A 23,517-nucleotide genomic window follows, 5' to 3' on the forward strand; every position below is an offset into this window, starting at 1 on the left:
AATTTGCCTTCCTAATACAATCTGCTGTTGATTCTCCTCCCCTACTCAATTTTCTGTCTTAGGAAAGAAAAGCCCTCAGTTGCCCTAGTTAGAAACCTGGGTGTTATCCTAATGCTTCTTTGGCCTCAGTCCCCTGGTCCCCCATATTTATAGTCACCCAAGCCTGTGGATGTAATTTTTTCCAAGTCAAGATTTTGGAAACCTTCTCGAAGAAGCAGAGTATACTTTGGGAACACACATCTCCCCGCTCTTAACTATAAACCACTGAAGGAAAAGACTTTATTTTGCCTAGAATACATATATATATATATATATATATATATATATTTGTATAGCAAATTAATAGGAATGCAAGACTTGACTGTAATCTGACAGTATGTAAAGTAAATCTACTTTACAAATAAGGATGAGTCAATCAGAAAGAACAGCGCTCAGAGGCATGGAAACAGAAAAGGGTTACAGACATTGAAGAAAAAGGATCCAATATATAGTCATAATCAGGAAGTTGCTTATACGGAGGGCCAACCCTATTCACTGTACTACATCATTTTATGGAAGGGACTTGAGCATCTGCAGATTTTGGTATTCGTGGGGGCTCCTGGAATCATTCCCCCTTGGATACTAAGGGATAACTGTATAGTCTAGGGGAGTGTGAATCACAGTCAATCAATCCACTGATCCATCCATGCCCTACCCTGGAGATGACGGCCATTAAACATCTGAAAAGCCATCCACTTCTCTTGTTATAATGCCACATTTACTACGCAACTCCCTCATTATGAGTTGATTCCTATGTGAGTCTACACGCCTCCTGAATGAGAACTTACTGGTCACGCCAACACAAGTACTTCAATCTCTGTGCTAGTTATTCCTCACTGTAAATGAATAAACTAATATTCTTGGTTTTATATATCAGTCACACGAGCTTGATTATTGTGGATCTATCCCTGAAAAATAGCTCAATTCTGGTGTGTTTGAGTTAAAAAGGCTAAAGGTCATACTATAAATTGCAATAAACTCACGGAGGTAATGTAACCCCTGACACTACCCCACCCACAATCCCAACTTCTCCGTAGTGTGACACGGCTAAGTATTCGTATACATTTTGAAATATGAATAGCCACTAGACCTCAATATGCCTTAAACAGGAAAAAATTTATTTCCAAACCTGTTTCTATATTTATATTGCTTATTTCTACTAATTATCTCACCATCTTCCTACCTCCTAGCCACCCAGCCTCATCACCACAACCTTTGACTTTTCACTCTCCATTTCCCATCCTACCACCAGTTGTTAAGCCCTACTGATTGTACCTCTGTACTAGTATTCTAATCTATCCTTTCAGTCTCATTCCTATTTCTATTACCCAGAATTAACCATATCATTTCACTTCAACTAATCCAATAACCTAACTCATCTACCAGGTTTTAGGCTTTCTTCCTTCTCTAATCCATTTTATATCTTGCTACAAGATTAACCATAAATTCTGGACATGTTAATCCCCTGCTCAAAAAATCCCAATGGCTGTTAAAGAATAAACTTAAAGCCTAGCACTCATGGTCCTTCAGGATTAGACTCTAAACCTAGAGCTTTCAACTAATATAAGTGATAAAGAAGTACTGATCCCCTCAGCCATCAGAGCAGCAGTGTGAATGAAGCTGGAAAAGAAATCCATTTTCCCAAGTGTGTCACACAAATATGGTTATTCTGTGTGTGTCACAAGACAAAAGGAGCTGGGAAGCACTGTCTCAACTGAGGGACATCCACACTTATTTCTACTGTTACCATTCCTGCACCAGCAGCAAGAGCATGGAGCAACAACGAGGTGCCTCCCAAACATCAATACTTAAAGTGGTGCGCTAAGAAGTAAAACACTCATTGTTAGGTGATGGGAATACAGCAGGTATGGGGGTGTTAATGAAAAAGCAAACACTGCTAGTATCTACAGCACTATTCAGAGAAGACGGTACTTGGGTCTATGAACAGTCTTTCAATAGTGAGGCTGGATACAGCAGTGTTGATAGTACTAGTCATTAAGATCATCCAACTACTGCCTCTAGTTGGTTTCTATGCTCATCAAACAACCTTCTAATGCTAATTTGGTTCCTCCAGTAAATCTGCCTTCAAGCAATAAACACAGCTAGACAATGACTGCCTGATTTGTAACTCTTCTAGTTCCCCCTCTCAGTGTGCCAGCGAAGTGGACTTGGAGGCTCTAAATCCAAGGAGACACACCCTGGACCATAAGTGTACACTACTGTGTTACTCATCTGGCACCCTGACAGACAGACAGACAATTCTGCCTTCCCCTGATTTGAGGGACAGAAATCTGTGAAAAAGTGTTACCAAGTTCTTCATATCTCCAATTTCTATTTACTAAAATTTAAACAGCTCTGGAACATTCATGAATGTGAACATGCCTTCCTGGGAGAAAGGGTGTAGACTAAAAACCACCTTGTATAAAAAGTGTTCAAACTTTTGAGATATGATTCTAATAGTAACAAAAGACCTAAAATCCAACATTGCCTGAAATACGTGTCAAATTAATAAAATTAATAGGAACTAATGTGACACGATGAACTGTCACCGTGGTCAGAGAAATTAATATGGATTCCTCAGATCCAAAGGGATATGATATGTGCTACTGTAGTTACAGTGAAAGTAAAATAAGCCAGAGTAGTCCATGCAATCAAGCGGTTAATTACTTTTGTGGGCAAAAGTAAATACGGAGCTAAAACCCAGAAGATAAAAGGCAAAGGGGAAGGGGACGAAACAGATAAAAAGAATTCAAAGTTCTCAACAAAAAGAGAAAAAGCTTTGATCTATGTCCCTGTCCCCAATTATTTCCAAACTCTTTCTCCTGGTCTATAAGATGTCTAGCCACCACCACCCCATGACCCAGGCGAAATGATCACCAATGACAGTACTACTGCTATCAACATCTATTGTGGCACTGTGGTGCCTTTTAAGGGCCCTTTTGTGAGCATAGTACACCCATCTCTCCTCTCCTAAACAATTAGCACTTAAAAACAATAAAAATGCTCTCTTGTATAAGAATGTTCCTCCCATCTTCCAACGCAGCTACAGAGCTGTTATGACTGCAGTGGTGAAGACACATAACAGAAAGAGTTTAGCCTCTGACAAATAATAAGGTTTGTGTAAATTGCAATCTGTCAATATTAAAGAAAATCATGGTCTTTGTCCCCTTACTTCACCCAAGGCAGCCGAGCCAATTCCAGATATTCTTAGAAACAAATGTAATGTCCAGTCCTTTGTCTCTGACCTGCTGTTATCTCCACATCTTAGCAGCTGGATACTGAGTCGCCACAACAGCAAGATACGAATGTTATCCCTTCTGCTCAAAGTTCCCAACCCTCTGGCCAAGATATAAAGGTTTGGAAGGACAGTTTAATACATACACTGGCAACACTAATACTGCTTTCCAAATTTGCCAATCTGCATCAAAACCAATTACACATACACAACCACAATCTACCAACATTTACAGATCAGTGCTACCAAAAGAACCAAGGCAAGCATCAATGTCCATACTTCCTTCCCCTTAGAGAACTTGCAATTTACTAGTATCCAGAAACTATGTTAGCCACTGGAATTTGCAAAGTAAAACATGACAAATGATAGTGAGAAAACAAGAGTGTTCCTTAAAAGGGAAAGAAAACAAAACAAACAGAACAGGAAGTCAAATCTTAGTTTGGTCATAAGTAATCCAACTGGACAGACATCCTGATACCTAAAAGAAAATATGTTCAAGTAATTAAAAATAGGTCAAAATTGCCTTGCTAGCTTAGTATATGGGTCAAGTTTTGCTATATCCTAGGAAAACTATCAAAAATAGATAATAGCAAAGATACCTGTACTTTCACATGAGCTTTGGCTTTTGTAAGTCTATGACAAATTGAATTAAGCCATTTCTACATTATAGAAATTACACAATTATTTGCAGACTAATGTTTCCATCTGTGGCTAACCCATGCCACATACATTTATCTCTGCAGCTGAATTATATACAACCCTGTAGTTGAGCCTTTCGTCTACCAGATCTATTACAGGGCATAAAGAGAAGAAAATTTAAAAAGAAAGAAGAAAAAAAAAATTAATCTGCATTTGCACCTAAACTTACACAGGTTACTGATTATATTCAACTGAACTACTGGGTACAGCACAAAAAATAACCTTGAAAAATATAGCAGTGCTTAATAGTATACAGAAGAAAAAATATAGACGAAGTCTTTATTCTTACATACCCTTACAGCTTACCAATATCGATCTAACTTAGATGCAGCCACAAGAGGAACTGAGGACACTGGTAAACTCCAGACAATACAGAATTGGGTCTCATTACTAGACGGTGGAAAGTAAAACACTGTATTAACATAACAACCCATGCTTACACAGGGGAAAGAATAAGAGCAAAGCTAAGAAAGTACACAATATAGGAGAGAACCATGTAATTCCATGTGGCTGGAACACAGAGGGAAGGAATGAGTAGTGAGAAAGGAAGCTAAAGGGAAAGGCTTGAAGGTCTCCTAAGTCCTGTTAAGGAACTTGGACTCCATCTAACAGGGCAATGGTTTCAAAATTTTTTGAAATGTTTATTTTCTCTCCCCCCTGCCCTAAGTCTTTTTTAAGCAATACCAGTAAACAGTAAAAGAGACAAAAGGGAGCTGCTCTAGTTGAAGAGCATAGACTTATAAAGCCCTGACTCTCCCTGACTTCCACACAAGAGAGAACCCAGAGAAAGATGAGATGATCTCAGAAGAATAGGGTCTATAAAGGAAGGCTTTACTATGAAAGGCAGAGGGAACAGAAAGAACACTATTCCAGAAGAGTTGAATTTGAGGTCACAGCTAACTGGCTATGTAACTAAGTAAATCAATATGGCTCAGTTTCCTTGCAGGTAAACACATGTCTCATCCACCCATAATTGCACATAGGAGAGTAGAAGGAAACAGATCTGAAAGTATTAATAGGCTGTAATTTGTAACTGACTATAATAACAAGTGTAGTGGCACCGAAGTAGTGTAGGATAGGTGTGATTTCAACATATAGAAATGGGAGAAGGAAGGCCTTCCAACCAAGAAAGGCAGTGAGTAGAGGGACAGAAACAAAATATGGAGGGCTTTGGGTGAACAATTTGGCTAGAGCATGAAGAATGGAGCAATCACAAGTTTTCCTTAAGTGAGCTTTTCTGCCAAACCACTTGTTATTTTCCCCATAAGGTGAGAATTTCAGATCAAGGATACATGAATATTTCAACAAATGGTGCTGGGACAACTTGAGTAGCCACATGAAAAGAATGACGGTTGGGCCCCACTTCACACCACATGCAAAAATTAACTCCAAATGGACCAAAAGTCTTAATGTAAGAACTAAAATGGTAAAACGCTTAGATAAGAGCACAGGTATAAATCTTTACGACCTTGGATTGGTAATGGTTTCCTAAATATTACAACAAAAGCACAAGCAACCTAAGGAAAAAAAAAAGTCATATTTCATCAAAATTAACAACTTCTGTCATTGAGCCTGGCCAATGCACTCTCCCCTACCTCCTTCCCTAATCTTTTGAAGTTGCTACTCTTGATCCTTTCTCTAATTAGATGGTTCTCAAGTTTTTTTCTACTCCAAGTATCTTGGCAGATGTGGGAAAGGTCAGGAGGATAAAAATTTCCAGCGGAGCATCGGTAGTTTGATAAAGACTCCCATCTCAATTTGTTCAGGAACATAAAGTCACCTCAATAAATACCGTTCCCCATTTCAAATGTCAGTCCCTTAATGTTTAAATATTACATAATTTTTTTCAAATATACTAAAAGCTAAATTACATAAAAATTAACTTACATATAGCTTAACTATATTAACAGGATAGTCAATCCTTCCAAACTCTTTTTTAAGTTTTTGACATCCTTAAAAATCAAATACCTGGTCTCTGCAATCAGTCCCCAAATAATCTAGAGTATTTTCTGATTAAAGGATGCGTAAACCCTTACTGTAACCTTTCTAACCTCTTTACTAGTCCCTCAGAATCCTGAGGGAGCAACACAAGCACTGAAGGTCTAAAAGTGTGTTGCCAAATACTTGGAAAGAGTACCAGGCTGAACGATTAGAACACCTAATATGTATTGATACATGTTTAGTTGCAGGCATCTAATACTATAGTTCTTAAAAGAGCAAAACCTCTCTGAGCTGTGTTCAAGTCATGTCTGGTGGAATGAGCAAAATAAGAAGGAAAATGGGAGTACTAAATATTCTAGACGAGTAACAGTAGAAAGTCTGATTTAAAAATCAGTATCATTATGGCTTTAAAGCAGTTTCACATACTTTCCCACTTATTTCCCACAGTCACCTTGGCACTTACAAAGACCAATCTAAGACTGTGCTTTAAGAATAAAGCATTTAGATGAAATTTACAGAAGTCCTTATAGTCATGGTCTCACCACCTGCACCACTGTTTCTCCATTTCTCTAAGTAAAGCCTGCAGCAAACATACAGGAGAATGGTCAAAGGCAGTCAGTAAACTAACTGAGAATATTTTACAACACGTATTCAGCACCACACCACGCCAAATCCATCCGAAGCAAAAGGCCCAGCTGACAAAGAAATCACGGAATACTGTTCAGCTGGACAGAAAAAATGTAAATGGATAGTCAAGATCTTCGTGAAAGACAAGTTTCACTGAAATGCTTCAACCAATGTTGGCTAACAACTAACCTGACTTCCTGTCTTCAAGAGCTAACTTTCAAACCTAAGTGCAACCAGATCCAAAAGCCCATTATCTACATATTTCATTCATGCCACATCTGCTTTTGGGTTGGGTCTTGGGGAGTGAGACATCATATTAACCTTACTTTACCATTCTCAACATAAGGAAGCAGAAGCCATTCCAACATACTAGTTCTCAAGTTAGTTTTTCAGGAATGAACAGGAACTCTTTCTTACCCAATATCTAAAATAAACTTTTCTTTATTATCAAGTCTGTGATTTTTCTGGTCTCCAAAACTATATTCCTAGAATAATTTGGGGGGTAAAGGAACTGGGCAATGGGAAGGGAGGGGAAGGTTTTACAAATTTCATTATCACCACATGATGACCACTACTCAGAAGCTGCTCAATCCCACAGAATGTCCCTAGAGCAGCAATTTTCGAAGTGTGTTCAGAGAACTTCTACCCCTCCCCCCAACTTTTTGGATGGGGAAGGGCACAAACTCAAACCGTTTTCATAATACGTATTACGGTACTATTTTCTTTTTCACTGCCATTCTCTCATGAGTGGAGTTTTCCAAAAGCTAAAAGAGACGTGATACTACAACAGATTATAAAGTGATGCCACTTTTCTCATTCAATTTCATTTTTTATTAAAAAAATGTTATTATACTTACACGAAGTATCCAGAGTTGTCAATTTCAGAGACAGAAAGCAAAACGGTGGTTGCTGGGATGGGAGAATGGGGAGTCAGTGTTTGATGGGTACAGAGTTTCAGCTGGGGAAGATGAAAAATATCTGGAATGGTGGTGACGACTGCACAACAGTGTGAATGTACTAAATGCCATAGGACTGCATGCTTAAAATGGTAAATTTTACATCATGTATATTTTACTACAATTGAAAAAAAACACAAGTAATGTTAATTTCTAATGGACTTATTATTCTAAAATGGATTATAAAATCCTCAGTTTAAATTTCTAATAATGTAAATATCTATAGATATAATCTACACAACCAAAACCTTTTAGGTTCCACAGTATTTTCAAGTGTGCACAAAGGGATCCTAAGACCGAGAAGCTTGAGAACCACTGCCCCAGAGTATGGTCAGTTCTGTAAGTCTTCCACTGCATTCTTTACCCCCATTAATCTAGTTAGCATCCGCCACCAAATACAAACAAAAGCTATGGTGCCAAGTCCATCAAGGCCATCTCCTAGGTGGACAGGAGACGTGTTCTCATATCTTGAGGTCAACAAGACATGGGTTTAACTATTTTTTTTTTTTTTTTGCTATAGGTATTAAAGGCATTCAACCATAGCGTGTAGAATATTATACCCCTAATATACAGCAACCAACAATTACAGTGAGCACCCATATACCCACCACCCAGATCCTACCATTAACCTTTTACCAAACTGCTTTATCAAATATCCATCCATTTCTACTAGTTTTTGTGTAAACTGAGACATCAGTACACGAGTATCACTAACTACAGTTTATTTTCTTTTGAAGCAAAAATTTACATACAATGAAATGAACAAATGTTAAGCGCGTATTTGCTGAGTTTCCACAAATGCATACACATGTGTAACGCAAATCCATATCAACACAAAGAACATTACAATCACCATAGAAAGTTCTCTCCTGCCCCTTTCAGTCAGTCCCTGCCTCCATCCCCCGAGGTCACCACTCTTCTGATTTTTCACCCACAGACTACTTCTGCTTGTTCTAGAATTTCACATAAATAGAATGACATTATGTACTATTTTGTGCAAAGCTTCTTTGACCTAGCGTGTTTTTTTTTTGTTTTTTTTTTAAATTATTTATTTATTTATTTATTTATGGCTGTGTTGGGTCTTCGTTTATGTGCAAGGGCTTTCTCTAGTTGTGGCAAGTGGGGGCCACTCTTCATCGCGGTGCGCGGGCCTCTCATTATCGCGGCCTCTCTTGTTGCGGAGCACAGGCTCCAGACGCGCAGGCTCAGCAGTTGTGGCTCACGGGCCTAGTTGCTCCGCGGCATGTGGGATCTTCCCAGACCAGGGCTCGAACCCGTGTCCCCTGCATTGGCAAGCAGATTCTCAACCACTGCGCCACCAGGGAAGCCCACCTAGCGTGTTTTTGAAATTCATCTACATTATAGTATGCGTCAGTAGTCCATTCCTTTTTACGGCTGAATAGTATCCCACTGTATGACTATACCTCAGTTTATCCTTTTTCCTACTAATGGATTGTTTTCAGTTTTCTGCTCTTAGAACAAAGCTGCTATGGTCATTCTTGTACAGGTCTTTCCTCTTGTGCAAATACGTAAGAGTGGAAAATTTCTAGGGGTGAAAACCTTTTAATTACAGAAAACTGCAAACATATACAAGAGAAGAGAGAACAGTATAATGAATTCCCATTAAAGCCAGTTGCAACTATATTAATTCACAGACACACTTGTTTCATCTATAACCCTCACCCATTATTTTGAAGTTCTAGGTATCATCATCACTTTGTCTTTAAACACTTCAATATGCAAACAATGTTTTCGAATCTGGTCAAATTATTTATCATGAAATATTTCAGGAACCTTCATTGTTGATTTACCCATGGATTAAGAGTTTAATTAAAGTAGAAATGGATGAACTATAGTTTTTTTTCTTTTCTCATCTTTTTAAATGATGCCTCTCTACCATCCCTCGATACCTAGAAAGTCAATGGTACAAAGATATTTTCCGTTGTTACTCTGAAAGAACTAGTGCTAAATACAAAAATTGGTATTGATAAATATCGTAAAGGAATAAATAAACATCAATATGATCAAGCAGATTTCCCAACTGTCAAGCACCTTGAATTAACTAATCCCATGCTATGGTATCATTTTATAAGTGAAACTGTATATGAGACTCAAAAAAAAAAAAGTCTGGTAACTGGCCCTTTGTGAGAACAAAGATAGTCCTCATTACATCCAAAACTGAACAAGGAGGTAAAATTTCAACCCTTCCAGTCACTAGATTTTGTTAACCGCAAACAACTGTCTGTGCTGGAGAGGGTAAGGGGAAATGGTCTTTCTCAACAACAGCTGATGACAGTATAAACACATACAATCTTTTCAGAGAGCTATCTGGGGGAAAAAAAAATGCGTATCTTCTGATTGGAAATTTCATTTCCAAAAACTTAACCTCAGTAAATTCTAGTATAAAGCACGCAACAAGGATGTCCTTCCCAGTGTTGTTTATAAAAGAGAAAATTTGTTTACAACCTAAATGTTCAGTGGTGCATTAGTATAATTATGCAACATCCAAATAAACACACAGTACAGGCTCGAAAGTCTGGAACCACATATGCCAAACTATTAATGGCAGTTATGAAGGAGAGAGGAATATTTGCTGTTCATCAATTTTAACTGCCTCTTCCTAAATAGATTTCACTATAATTTCAGTTGGATCCTTTTTCTCTGTGCCAAGTTTTTTTTAAAAGAAAAAAGCTCAGGGCCTTGGAGGTAAACCCTGAGGTGGAACTTTGAAAATGCAGGACCCACTGAGTAAGTGCCAGAAAGGTGAACTGCAGAGTTAAATAGCATACACATAAGAGTGATAAAGAAAAAAGAAATAGCTGAAGTCTAGACAAAGGGTTCTGACAAGATACCAATATATTAATAAGAATCTAAAGGACAGGTGTGATACAATTCAATACAACTTAATACTGCTTGTTTAATTTATAACCTAACCAGAGTTTCTCAACCTCAGTCATTACTGACATTTGGGCTGGGTAATTCTTTGTGGTGGGGGATTTTCCTATGCATTATGTGATGCTTAGCAGCATTTAGGTTTCTACTCACAGTATATCAGTAGCATCTCCCCACTCCCACCCCAGTCTTGACAACCAAAAACTATCTCCAGAACTTGCCAAATGTCCCCTGGCGGGTAAATTCACCCTGGCTGAAACCACTGATCAAACCTTATACTTCTATGCCTGTATGTACAATATTCCATTCCATTTCACTCTTCAGAAACAACTCTTAGCTTCAAGGAGCTTACACTCTAAATGCAAAAAATCCAAAAGTCAAGTTTTAAAATTTTACTGCAATATCCTGCATATAAGGAGGGCTTCAAAATTATAGACTAAGTGAGTTATGTCCACCACAGATCTATTCTCCCTCCCTCCTAACTTACAAACATTTATTAAAGTGTATAAATTCCTCAAAACACTGTGATCTTTAGTCAGCTACTATGTTATTTAGGGCCAAATGTGTTTCATATACTTTCATCTGGAGTCACACCACCTGGGTTCAAATCCTTGCTCTACCACTCACTAGGTTCTGTGATACTGACCAAGTTACTTAACTTCCTTATGCCCCCGTTTTCTCAACTTTAAAACATAAATAATACTATCAACCTAACTAATGGGAACACAGTGAGTATATCAAGTGCTTAAAACAGTACTTAGTATATAATAGTAAATGCCCAATAAATGTCAGTTATTACCTATTATTTTAACTACAAGCCTATAAAGGCAAGAACCATCATCACCAGTTTATAGATAAAGAAACAGAGGCTGAGAGAAACTTGCCTGCAGTCAGAAAATTATAAGGTTAGGGAGCAATGGCCCAAAAACAGTCAGTCTTGATTCCAGAGCCCATAATTTTTCCATCATGTCAAAAAGATTACATTAAGACTCATTAACTATCAGGAACAAAATATTGGTCTTTCTTCAAAATAACAACTAGCACTAGACATATTTTCATTAAGAGATTAATTTAGAACACAACTAAATTCAAGCACATTATGGAATTAAGATTACAGGGCTTTTACACACCAGAGACAAATTTCAGTTTCTATATATTTTAAATGATTCTTACTTAAAAAAAAAAAACTCACGACATAGACCTTAACTCCTGAAACCTTTTATACATTATATATACTGAAGCAACCTACTGAAAATAGTCTAATAAAAATACCATTAAGGGCTTCCCTGGTGGCGCAGTGGTTGAGAATCTGCCTGCCAATGCAGGGGACACGGGTTCGAGCCCTGGTCTGGGAAGATCCCACATGCCGCGGAGCAACTAGGCCCGTGAGTCACAAATTACTGAGACTGCGCGTCTGGAGCCTGTGCTCCTCAACAAGAGGGGCTGCGATAGTGAGAGGCCTGCGCACCGCGATGAAGAGTGGCCCCCACTTGCCGCAACTAGAGAAAGCCCTCGCACAGAAACGAAGACCCAACACAGCCAAAAATAAATAAATAAATAAAAAAAAAAAAAAAAAAAAAGACCATTAACACAGAAGGATAACATGGGGTTGCCTGAGACAGAGGTTATCCTGTAACTACATTCCCTAAGTGTCCTGTTCTTACTCCAAAGTCATGAACTTTGTACATGATATTTGTTCTCAGGTCCCAGAAGGGCTTTGTGGACCCCTCTGATTTCTTCAATTACCCTTACCTCACACCCCAGTTCCTAATGACTCTTAAACACCTTGTTCAAGTTTTTAACCACTGCCCGGTTGTCATACAACTTACAGTATTAACCTTTTTCACTTAAACTTTGCTATTTCCAACACTGCTTACTAGGATCACCAATGACTTATGCATCCCCTCTTCCTAAAGACATTTCACTGAAGTCGTTAGTTTTTCAACATTTCTTAAATGATTGATGACGTGTTCTTCTTCAACCTGGACTATAAAAACTACTCATTTTAGAGTTGGAAGTCAGAGCACAGGTGGAATGACCGGGACCATATAACTCTATAGTCCCGAAGTATCAGAACTGCAACAGACTAGAAATTTTAGCCCAACCTCTGGTTTCACAAATGACACTGAGAGACAGAGATAACTTGGTAATATCTTCCTCTTTAACTTCTCACTTCTAACTTCTTTAGATTCTACGAAGAGTTTGGTCTTGGCCGTTTGGGTCTTGTTAATTCCTTTTGCTCTTTAGATTACATATTTGGATTTTAACATTTTTTACTGCCTCCGCAATTCAATAACCTCTCTCAGTACAGTGATTATCAAAAGGGTTGAGAGCTGTCTGCCATGTTCATTTCGAGTAATCAGTCCAAATAATTCCACCCTGAACCTACTCTGTGAAATAGAAAGATGAGGCTGAGAATCTCTGCTATTTAAAACCAAAATTTTGCCTATCCCTCCACGTTACTCCTTTATTAGCCTTCTATAACAAGTCAGTGTCATCCACTTCCTCCACACTAAATTCTCCTTCCCGTTCACCAAAGGGGGGAAAAAGAGAGAAAACCTAAGTTTGGCACTCATGTTCAGCAACTTCAGATTTCATTCTTCTTTCCCCATTATTTGATAGACTCCTGATTAAATCACTAATTTACCAATTCTCAAATTCTTGTTCACTAGTCTATCACTTCCTTATCTATCAGTTCAGATTACTAACCGGAAATTAGCACCCAAACCATGAATTCTAGATACTGCCACCTGCACCTCATTTGAAAATCTTCAGAGTCTTCCCACTGTCAATCAAATGAGAAAAATTCCCTCTGACATTCTCTTATATAGTTCCTATCTTCTTTTACAGGCTTTTCTTCTACACCAGCTCTGCACATATTCTGCTCTTCATACAAAAACCTTCCTCCATGAATAAGGCCCATCCTGTATACTTCTTCTGCTTGGAATATTGACACTGCCCCCGCCTTGATCCCCCTCCCTCAATGCTCATTCCAAAAGCCACTCCTTGTAAAGCTTTTCCTGAGGTTTCTGTTTCCTTTAAACCACATAGCATTTTATTCATAACCATCTTACGGGAATTATATATTATTTACATTTGGGTATTTCTCATATACACTCCTTATTATAAATTACTGGAAGATAAAATCCACCATTTTCAGCATTGCTCTCCCCCACGCTGCTTAGCACAGTGCCTTGCACAGGCTGAGCTCTCAAATACAGCGGCCAACTTGACGATGGGCTTTCCTCAGGACTTTTTTCGGAGGCTGGCCATTAAGTCACAATTAGTCTTTTAAGCCATTTCACTAATAAAAATATTTTATTTATTCCTTGGTGTCTGATGAATCAACTCTTCTATTTCACTTAGTATATATGAAGAAAACAGAACAAACAAACAAACAAAATCTGTCCTAATTTCAGGGGTTCTCTCCTACTGAAATGATCTACTTGGTCTCTATTTCAAGCCACTTATCAACTAAGCAAAGTCTCCTCTACTTATGCCATTAGAAAAACTAAAATTTATAGGAGCCACAAAATAAAACAAATATTCCCAGCTAACTTGCTAGAGAACAGGAAAAATTTTGTGGTAATTCTGAATTGCTGCAGGGTAAGTAACAAACTGCAAAACAATAACAGAACAAAGAGATTGAAATATGCCGTGAGAGCGTCCCAAAGTAAAACATGTATAGAAAAGCTTCTCGTTAACATATGGAGCTCTTACAGTCTTCGTTGATGACAGAGTGGATGTTGTCAATAACCATTACCATATGCCACTTAAGTCTACCATCACTTTCAAGTTGGCAAATTTTTTGAATACAAGCAATTCAGTTCAAAAAGCCTAAGTATCTCCTCTATGCTAGGCAGGGAGTGGAACCTAAAACATGGGTGAACATAAAATCTCGCCTACATAAAGCAAATCATCTCAAAGTTTTCTCCACCTCGTACACATGCTCTGCACTGCTTCCTTCGCCCCTTTACCAGTTATCTCCATCAGCCATGATTTCGTTCAGATCACCTGTTATTTGTACTGGAAAAATAGGTGAAACAAAAAAATATTCCTGCCCCACGAATCTCAGGGGCAAGGAAGAAAAGGTTGGGAGAGCAAGAGGCATTTCCCCCTCTATTCCCCCTTGAAAAATCACCAATCTGGCATGTTTGTCTTTCAAAGCCCACCTAAAACACAAATGGAACCAACACACGTGGAACCAACACATCAAAAATCAGTGGGCCCCCTGGAAAAGTGGCACTTAAAAGAGGCAACCGCATCGGCTATTTCATATTTTATTAGTAGAAATGACTCTTTGCAGTATTAAAACACTTTAAAACACCTCAGGATATAATGCTGGTGTTGACATTTTAAAAACTTATCTTACTGATCAAAAGATCCATACGATGACAAAGCTAAAAATGCTCGCTCTCACCAATAAGCGTGAATACAGCAGTCACCCTACTCCACCCAAAGCCACCCTAGCTAAGACTGGACAGTTCAAATCCTGGAAAGCCTTCCTCGCTTACTCCACACCAGATATGAATTCATTTCAACACCTCGGGGTTCACGTGTAGCTACGTAACAGCGAAGAAATGGTATCAAGCACCGAAATTTCCCAGGACGTTTTATTCCTTTGATTTAGCTGTGCCTTTTTCACATTTACCAAACTCTCCCCCTTCCCCGCTTTTAACAAGGAAAAAACTCAACAGATACTCTTACTTGAAAAACGAGGTACCTATTCAGAGTTTCGAAGTAAATTTCCATTGCTGGATTTGGGAGGAAAACCGACTGACATACGTGATCTTTACGGAAAAGGCGCCCGCCCCTTCTTTCAATGGAAGCCTGAAGCCTACGAACTGATTCAATACGTTTAAAGGGTTCCCAGATCGCCTGAGGACGCTGGAAAACGCTTTTCAGCCTTCTACAAACTTACTCTCATGTTTAAACTTATCTGGTGGAGGAGCAACGCAGCACCTAGAAAAGATATACTTACCACCGGAAAAAAAAAAAAAAAGAAAGAAAGAAAAAAAAGAAAAAGCAGCTTCTTCATCTCGAGAACTGAAATAACGCGTTAAGGAGGCCAAGGCTAACCTCCTCCAGCCCTCTACGCGTCGGCAGAGCGTCAGGCAAGCCCCGGCCCCCGCTGCGTTCCCGTCCCCGGGAAATTCCCCACGGAGAGCCGCACACAAAGGCGCCTCGGCGCCCGCCGCCCGGACGGTCGCGGACTCACCAGGACCGTGGTGCAGATGGAGCGCAGTTCGGACTCCACTTTCTCCCGATAGTCCTTAATCAGCTGCAGCTTCTTGTCGGAGGTGTCGGTCTTCTGCTCGATGCTCGAGATGACCCTCCAGGCGGACCTGCGGCCCCCGACCACGTTCTTGTAGGCCACCGAGAGCAGGTTGCGCTCCTCGTTGGACAGCTCGGCGCCCTGCTCCGTCACGGCCTTCATGCAGGTGGCCATGTCGTCGTAGCGCTCGGCCTGCTCGGCCAGCTTGGCCTTCTGGATCAGCTCTGTCTTCTCCATGGGGCCGGGGACAGGACAGCGAGGGCGAGCACCGACCCGGATGCCGAAGAGGAGTGCGGAGGGCCTGCGAGCGGGCGGGCGGGGCGGGGTCGCGGGCAGAAGGCGGGGGCGGCGCCGTCAGACAATGCGCCCGCCGCCCCGACAGCCCGCCCGCCGCCCACCGCCCACCGCCCCCTTTGTCTGTGTCCGCAAGCGCGGCCCCGTTGAATTTCCCTCCCCCGCCCACGCTCCCCGCGGGGTGCCCGGGAGGCCGGGGGGCGCCAGCCGTGGAGGCCCGCGGCGGGGGGAGGAGGAGGAGGAGGAGGAGGAGGAAGGGGAGGAGGAGGAAGGGCAGCTCCCGCGCCCGCCCGGCCCAAGATGGAAGCGGTCGTTGGCCCGCACCTTCCTTCCCGCCGGGGCCGTCCCTGAGGAGAGCGGCGTCGAGGCCAGCCGCTCTCCGGGGCTGGCCTCCCGCAGGACTCTCGGGCCCGGCCCGACCCGAGGAGGGCCGGGGGCGACCCTGGCGCTCACCTTCACGTCTCCGCGGCCGCGGCGCGAGTCCCACCACTTTGATCCGCCTTTGGCTTTAGCCGAGGACCCTCCCGTCTCAGCCTACCTCCGAGACGAGAGGCGGGCCGCAGCGCGGCGGCCCTCGCTCCCCCCGCCCAATGGCGCGCTGAGCTGTCCCCGAGAGTCCCGCCTTCCGCCCCACCTCTGGCCAATGAGGACTGAGCGCGCGGAAGGGGGCGAAGGGGGCGGGGCGGGAGAGGAAGCGGAGGCTAGGAGGGTGGGTCGGCTTGGGCAAGTTCGGTTGGCCGGCAGGCTGCGGCTTCGGCCACGGGGTTTCCTCCAATTAGATCCAGGGTACAAGGACGTCACTGTTGCCATGGCGATGCTGTTACCAACTCCCCTCATCCTCCCCGCCACCCCCGGCACTCGTGGGCGCGGCACGGGAGCAGGAGGCTCGCATGACCTCCCCTGCAGTGGCCGGGTCTCCTGCTGCAGCACCGTTGCAGATGGTGCATTGCATCTTGTGGGCTAATGCAGCTGCGGCTCTCGTCGGCCCTGGTGAGGTCCGGCCTGGGAGGGTGACACCATCGGCTGTTTTGTTGCACAAGCGCCTGCCTTTCCTCCACCTTCCTATTCGTGACAAAGGTTTGGAGCTCAATACACTGAACTCAGCCTTTAATGACGTTGCGATGGGGACCGCGAATTAGAAATAATCCCATCCCCATTAAAGAGGAATTAGTTCCTGGAGAAAGTGGCATAAGCATGCGTTTTACAAGATAAATTCGGTTTCAGACGGGCACCTAACACCTGAAATTCCCTTGGAAAATACCCAAAAAAGTCCAGGCAGGTGTCTCTGGCAATGCCAGATATTATGATTTTCTTTAAAATGGGAAATAACCTTAAGGATAATTTGGAGAAAAACACCCATTTAATCCTCCCCCCGCCCCCCGAAAAAGCAACTGTTTTTATATTTCTTTCCAGCCTTTCTAGGTCATGCATCTAAATACGTATTTTTCACATCATTGTCATCTTATGCGTACACGCTTTTTTTTTATCTTCTGGTATTATTATTATTATTTAAATAAATTTATTTATTTATTTATTTATTTTTGGCTGCATTGGGTCTTCGTTGCTGCACGCGGGCTTTCTCTAGTTGCGGCGAGCGGGGGCTACTCTTCGTTGTGGTGCGCGGGCTTCTCATTGCCGTGGCTTCTCTTGTGGCAGAGCACAGGCTCTAGGCTCGTGGGCTTCAGTAGTTGTGGCACACGGACTCAGTAGTTGTGGCTCACAGACTGTAGAGCGCAGGCTCAGTAGTTGTGGCGCACGGACCTAGTTGCTCCGTGGCATGTGGGATCTTCCCGGACCAGGGCTCCAACCCGTGTCCCCTGCATTGACAGGCGGATTCTTAACCACTGAGCCACCAAGGAAGTCCCTTCTGGTATTATTTTTGAGAGGACACTTGAAAAGCTAAACTTCTCTCCCTAGATGTTGACTTCTGACTTTCTACTCGTGAACATCCTTCTGAAACGAGAATGACCGCCCTAGATGCCTTTTATTGAGGGTCATTGCTAGCCCTTTCCTTTCTCCTTAAACTGGGCACTCCCCTCCAGCCACTCCCTTCTTTCCTGGCACTTCCCCAGTGCCTGACTCCAAATCAGGTGGCTGTCTTGGGTGTCTGGAAAGTGGCCTTTGTGCCATATGGGCTCACACTGCCATGATTCCAGTTCCAGCAAGTCCAAGGGAGAATAGATCGTTGAAGGCAAAGAATGCCACAGCCGAGAAAGAATTTCAGATTCTAAGTGGAGCCTGGAGCAGATCTGGAGACTCTAGAATGGAAGATTTGAGAGCAGAGAGACGGCAGGAGAAGGTGTGGACTTTCCAGAAATCTACACTCCCTCCCAGCTGCCCCTCCCTGTCCTGACTTGTAAAGGTTGCTTTGTGCTTTGACGGACAGGAGAGGCCTGGGCTGGAAAGGGCTTGTGTCTTAATGCAGAAATGCCTTACTATGTTCCAGCGTTCTAATGGAGGGCCCTGCTGTTATTTCTGGAATCCCTGGGGCTGGGCTGTAGACACATGAGTGTTTATGGCCGTGTGGGCTGGGGTGGAGCCGGACACCAAGAAATCCCAATGGAAAGAATTTGCATGTGCAAGGGCAGATAAAATGCTTTCTGTATGACCAGTGAATTTCAAGCTTACTGAAATTAGAGACAGCTCAGGCAAGAGGAGAAACCAGCGCAGGTGGGTGGGGGATGGAGACCCCTGAGCAGAACGGTCAGGGGACAGAACCTTTGTGGTAGGGAGGGAGGGTAGGGGCAAGAACACTAATTCTTTGTCAGAGTCTGGGCTGTACTGCCATCTCCCCAGGTGACCTTGGGCAAGTTTTTGCTGCTGCCTGTAACTCAGTCTCTATAACTTCTGCTTTCATCCAATCATCAGATATTTATTGAGCACCAACTCATATAGTTACATCTGGAATCATGGGTAAAAACTGCTCGGAAGCGATGGCACACTATGAAATTATATTTTATGAGGGACCAGAGGGATTAGTTAAATCTAAAGTCCTCGGCACCTGAAAGAACTCAGCTGGAGAAAATTAAAGCTCTGGGGACTGGGACTTCCCTGGTGGCGCAGTGGTTAAGAATCCGCCTGCCAATGCAGGGGACACGGGTTTGAGCCCGGGTCTGGGAAGATCCCACATGCCGCGGAGCAACTAAGCCCGTGCGCCACAACTACTGGGCCTGAGCTCTAGAGCCCTCGAGCCACAACTACTGAGCCCGAGTGCCACAACTACTGAGCCCGCGTGCAACAACTACTGAAGCCCGAGCGCCTAGAGCCCGTGCTCTGCAGCAAGAGAAGCCACAGCAATGAGAAGCTGCACACTGCAACGAAGGGTAGCCCCCACTCGCCACAACTAGAGAAAGCCGGCGTGCAGCAACGAAGACCCAACACAGCCAAAAATAAATAATAAATAAATAAATTTATTTAAAAAAATTTTTTAAAAAGCTCTGGGGACTTGAAGCCCCTGGACATACAAAGAGCTAACACTTACTAAGTGATTACGTGTGTCAAACACCATTTTAAGTCTCTTGCAAGTATTAACTCATGTATTCTGCTTACTGCCACTATGAAGTAGGTACTATTCTGATCACCTTCTCCATTTCACAGATAAGGAAACTGAGGCACAATCCTTGGATTGTGCACAGAGTCAAACAGCTAGTGAGTGGCAGAGCCTTGATGTACACCGATGCACGCAGTCTGGGTGCCAAAGCCCATCGACGTAACGGCTCTGCCAGACCTTTGCTTGATGCTGTAGGGACTCCAGGAAAGATCACACTAGTCTCTGTTCTCTAGGAGTTTCATCCCAGTAAATATGAAATGTGTTAAACATCCACATTCAACGTGCTGGGAAGAACTCTAGGGAACAGACAGCTAAGAAAGAAAGCACTGAGTTCTTACTTTATTTATTTGATGTTCTTGTTATTTTTTCTAAATTACTTGGTGAGAAGAAGCTTCTGGAGAAGAGCAGGAGAGAGCACGCTGAGCTTGAAGCCAGAAGATCCTCAGTCCCAGCTCTGCTATTTACTTGCAGTTCGACCTTGAACATCATGATCTTCTCTGAACCTCAGTTCCTAACCTGTAAAAATAATCCCTACCCCAAAGGGATCGTGGAGCTATCCCATAGGAAAATGCTGGGCATATAGCAAGTGTTCAGTAAGTATTAGGGGTTTTTTTTTCCCCCTTTTTCCCTCCGCTTGGTGGTAGAGGGCAGGGGGAGGGAGGGAGATGCCTGTCAGGCTGCAAGGAGCCTCAGAGCCTCATAAAAAGTTAGTGAAGGTTTATCTCTTGAATCACTGTTGTAATTAGCAGAGTTAATGGTCTGCAGAATGGCTACATTCAGTGTACATTTCAGAATGAATGAGTCCTTCTGGTTGAGTTTACTCTGATAAATTGTTTCAGTGGTTTATTTGCCCAGAGCAGTGGGTCATCAGAGAGGAACTTCTTCCTCTCTTGCCATATGGCAGATATTTCATTGACAAACAAACATTTGAGTGGGACTTTTCACTGCAAATTTCCATATAATCATTATCAATACTTCTGTCGAAGGGGTAGTTGAAGAGTTGCCCCCATTCTCCACTCCACCTGGAGGGGCTAAATGAGACTCAGGTAGAGCCAGGACAGGAGGGGAAGTCAAAGGAGTCTGCTCAGGCAAGGTCTTCCTACACATTTCCTGGCTTAGGGCCGGGGTCAGGCCTATAGAACTCAGTCTCCCAACAGACCTGCAGCTGGCGAGGTTCATTCTTGCCATCTGGAGGCATCCCTCTGTGCTCGTGGGTGTCCCATTTCTGGCACCTCCTGGACACCCGTCGGCTACACAATGTTTTCCAACTCTCACTGTGTGTTCTCAGGAAAAAAATCTAATCAAATCATTCCATCATTAAAAAACAGATAAGTCTTCCAGCAAGATTTCTTCTGCCACGATTTGCATTTTAAGAGAAAGAAAGCTCTTACATTGGAAGAATAAAAGTTCACTGGTAGGGGAATTCCCTGGCAGTCCAGTGGTTAGGACTCAGAGCTTTCACTGCTGTGGGCCCAGATTCAATCCCTGGTGGGGGAACTAAGATCCCACAAGCCATGAGGCCTGGCGAAAAACAACAACAAAAAAAAGTTCACTGGTAGAATTTCAGGCATTGTGAACCAGCTTTTGGTCCACCAGGCTTCTGGGGAAAGGCTTAAGCATTCTGACATTTCTCCAGCATTTCCTCTATGCTATTAGGGTATTTTTTTAATATATATAAATTGATTTATTTTATTTATTTATTTTGCTGCATTGGGTCTTCGTTGTGGTGCATGGGCTTCTCATTGCGGTGGCTTCTCTTGTTGCGGAGCATGGGCTCTAGGAGCGCGGGCTTCAGTAGTTGCAGCACGAGGGCTCAGTAGTTGTGGTGCATGGGCTTAGTTGCTCTGTGGCATGTGGGATCTTCCCGGATCAGGGATCGAACTGGATTCTCAACCACTGTGCCACCAGGGAAGCCCAGTAGGGTATTTTTTTAAAAGCTTGATTGCTTTTGTAATGATAATAGTGATGATGATAATGTTGAGGAAAAATGTAATAGCACACATTATATTAAAAAAATGAAACAATACATAAATGTACAAAAGGAGAGTAAAAAAGAACCTGAGAGGCTGCCTCTGCAAGGGGACCACTGCTGGCATTTTGGTGACCTCCTTCTAGATATAGCTCTTTTCATTTGGACATATGCATGTGGTTTTACATGCATGAGATTACATTCTTCACTTTGTTCAATGCAATGGTTAATTTTATGTGTCAACTTGGTGATCAAACATTATTCCAGATGTTTCTGTGAGGGTGTTCTGGGGAGAGATTAACATTTAAATTGGTGGACTTTGAGTAAGCAGATTGCCCTCTATAAAGTGGGTGGGCCACCTCCAATCAGTTGAAGGCCTGAATAGAACAAGAAGAATTGTCTCCCTGGAGCAAGAGACAATTCTCCAGCAGACGGCCTTGGACTTCATCTGCAACATCAACGCTCCCTGGGTCTATAACAGCCAGCCTTCAGACTCAAATGGAAATATAGTTTCTCCTAGATCCCCACCCTGCAAGCCCACCCTGCAAATTTTGGACTTGCTAATTCCTTATAATAAATCTCTCTCTATATCTATCTTATTATTATCTTATAATATATACCTATATGTACATATCTTATTCTGTTTCTCTGGAGAATCTTGACTAATACTGTCATTCAACAAAAAATCTGGTATCTTTTACTAGCTCTAAGTGTATGTCCGTGACATATGTTTCACCTCTCTCCTTTGCCAGACTGTGAGCTTCCTGAGGGTTCGGGCTTTCTTCTTTGACCTGTATCCTTAGTGTCCTCTCAACAAAGGTGTACGGGTGAATAAACTGATGCCCAGGGAGGTTAAATTACCAGTCTAAATTGGTAAGCTACAGAGTTAAGATTCAAAAACAAGTCTGTCTAATTTCAATCTTCTTCTACAACAATAAACAAGACTCTACACTACCTGCATTGGAAGATGAAAACTCCAGTGTTTGCTGGTCTGGGAACAATGTTTAGTTATCTGAGGCTCGTGGGTGGCTAAGTATATATAGAGCTGCTGGTGAATCAGCTGCTGATTTTATTTTCATATGGAAGTCTCTGTTTTACTCTCAGCGTCTCTGTAGGGAGAGGATCTTTCATCTGTTCCCTTTTATTAATTACATGTCTATCTCTCCTCTCCCAGCTCCCCCATTAGACTGTGACCTTCCAGGGGGCAGAGTTTCATCTGCTTTCCATGTCCCTAGTGACTCTGACTCATAGAAGACATTCAGTGAGGGTTCGTCTTGAGAGTGAATCCGGGCCATCAAGGGGGACATTTCTAATACCAGCAATTATTTGCACTGGGTGCTTACTTTGTATCCAACCATATATAAAATCAGTAGAATCGTAGTAAATTCACAGAGGAAAGCATACAAAGCAGAGCTGTACATTTCGCAGGTATTCCCTTAACGCGGAATTGCATCTGCTGTGACGAGCACACTAAGAACCTTGAAGTTGGCCCTGAAGGTCTCTGAGCGTCAGGAAAATGTCCTAAAGTCCGGCACCGAAGCTCACACGTGGAGGAGTGTGTGAGGCACTCTGAGGAGCTCCCAACCCCTGACTCAGCTCAGTTTCCTATCAGTTCATTCAACAAAATATTGATGGGTCTGCCATGTGCCAGACACTGCCCTAGGGGATTCCAAAAATGATTAAGACACAGTGCCTACGAGGAGCCTGCTGGAGAGCATGGAGGTGGGGCACCTAACCTGCAGCTCAAAGGAGAGGCGGGAAGGTCTCCCTGGCTTTTCAGTTCTCAGATGCTCAGCAACCTGACTTCCCAGCCACAGCGGTTTAGAAGTAACTATCCAGAAAATAGGAGTAGAATTATTCCCGAGAGTCCCTCTGAAATCCACTCCAGCTTCTCACCAGATGATTCAGAGGAGAGGAAGTGCAGGGGGCTCTGGGGCCAGCCCGGGCCTGTCCCCATGGCCTGACCTGGGATCTAGTCTACGTGGAAGGTCTGTGCAAGGCAATCAGTTGACAGGTGGAGACAAGAAACCTACAAGAAGT

At 42.7% G+C, this 23,517-nt stretch overlaps 1 protein-coding gene across 1 annotated transcript in view; it reads right to left on the reverse strand.

Moving 5' to 3' along the window:
- Positions 1-16,516, reverse strand: part of YWHAQ (tyrosine 3-monooxygenase/tryptophan 5-monooxygenase activation protein theta) — a 30,316-nt gene extending 13,800 nt beyond the window's left edge. The window contains exons 1-2 of the mRNA XM_061211017.1: positions 16,412-16,516; positions 15,608-15,965 (exon numbers count right to left, since the gene is read on the reverse strand). Coding sequence (XP_061067000.1) covers positions 15,608-15,901 — 294 coding nt within the window. The 5' untranslated portion in view covers positions 15,902-15,965; positions 16,412-16,516. The remainder of the gene's footprint in view (positions 1-15,607; positions 15,966-16,411) is intronic.
- Positions 16,517-23,517: the final 7,001 nt, after the last annotated feature.

Source organism: Eubalaena glacialis, chromosome 14 (genome assembly GCF_028564815.1).
Source record: "Eubalaena glacialis isolate mEubGla1 chromosome 14, mEubGla1.1.hap2.+ XY, whole genome shotgun sequence".
Taxonomy (NCBI): domain Eukaryota; kingdom Metazoa; phylum Chordata; class Mammalia; order Artiodactyla; family Balaenidae; genus Eubalaena; species Eubalaena glacialis.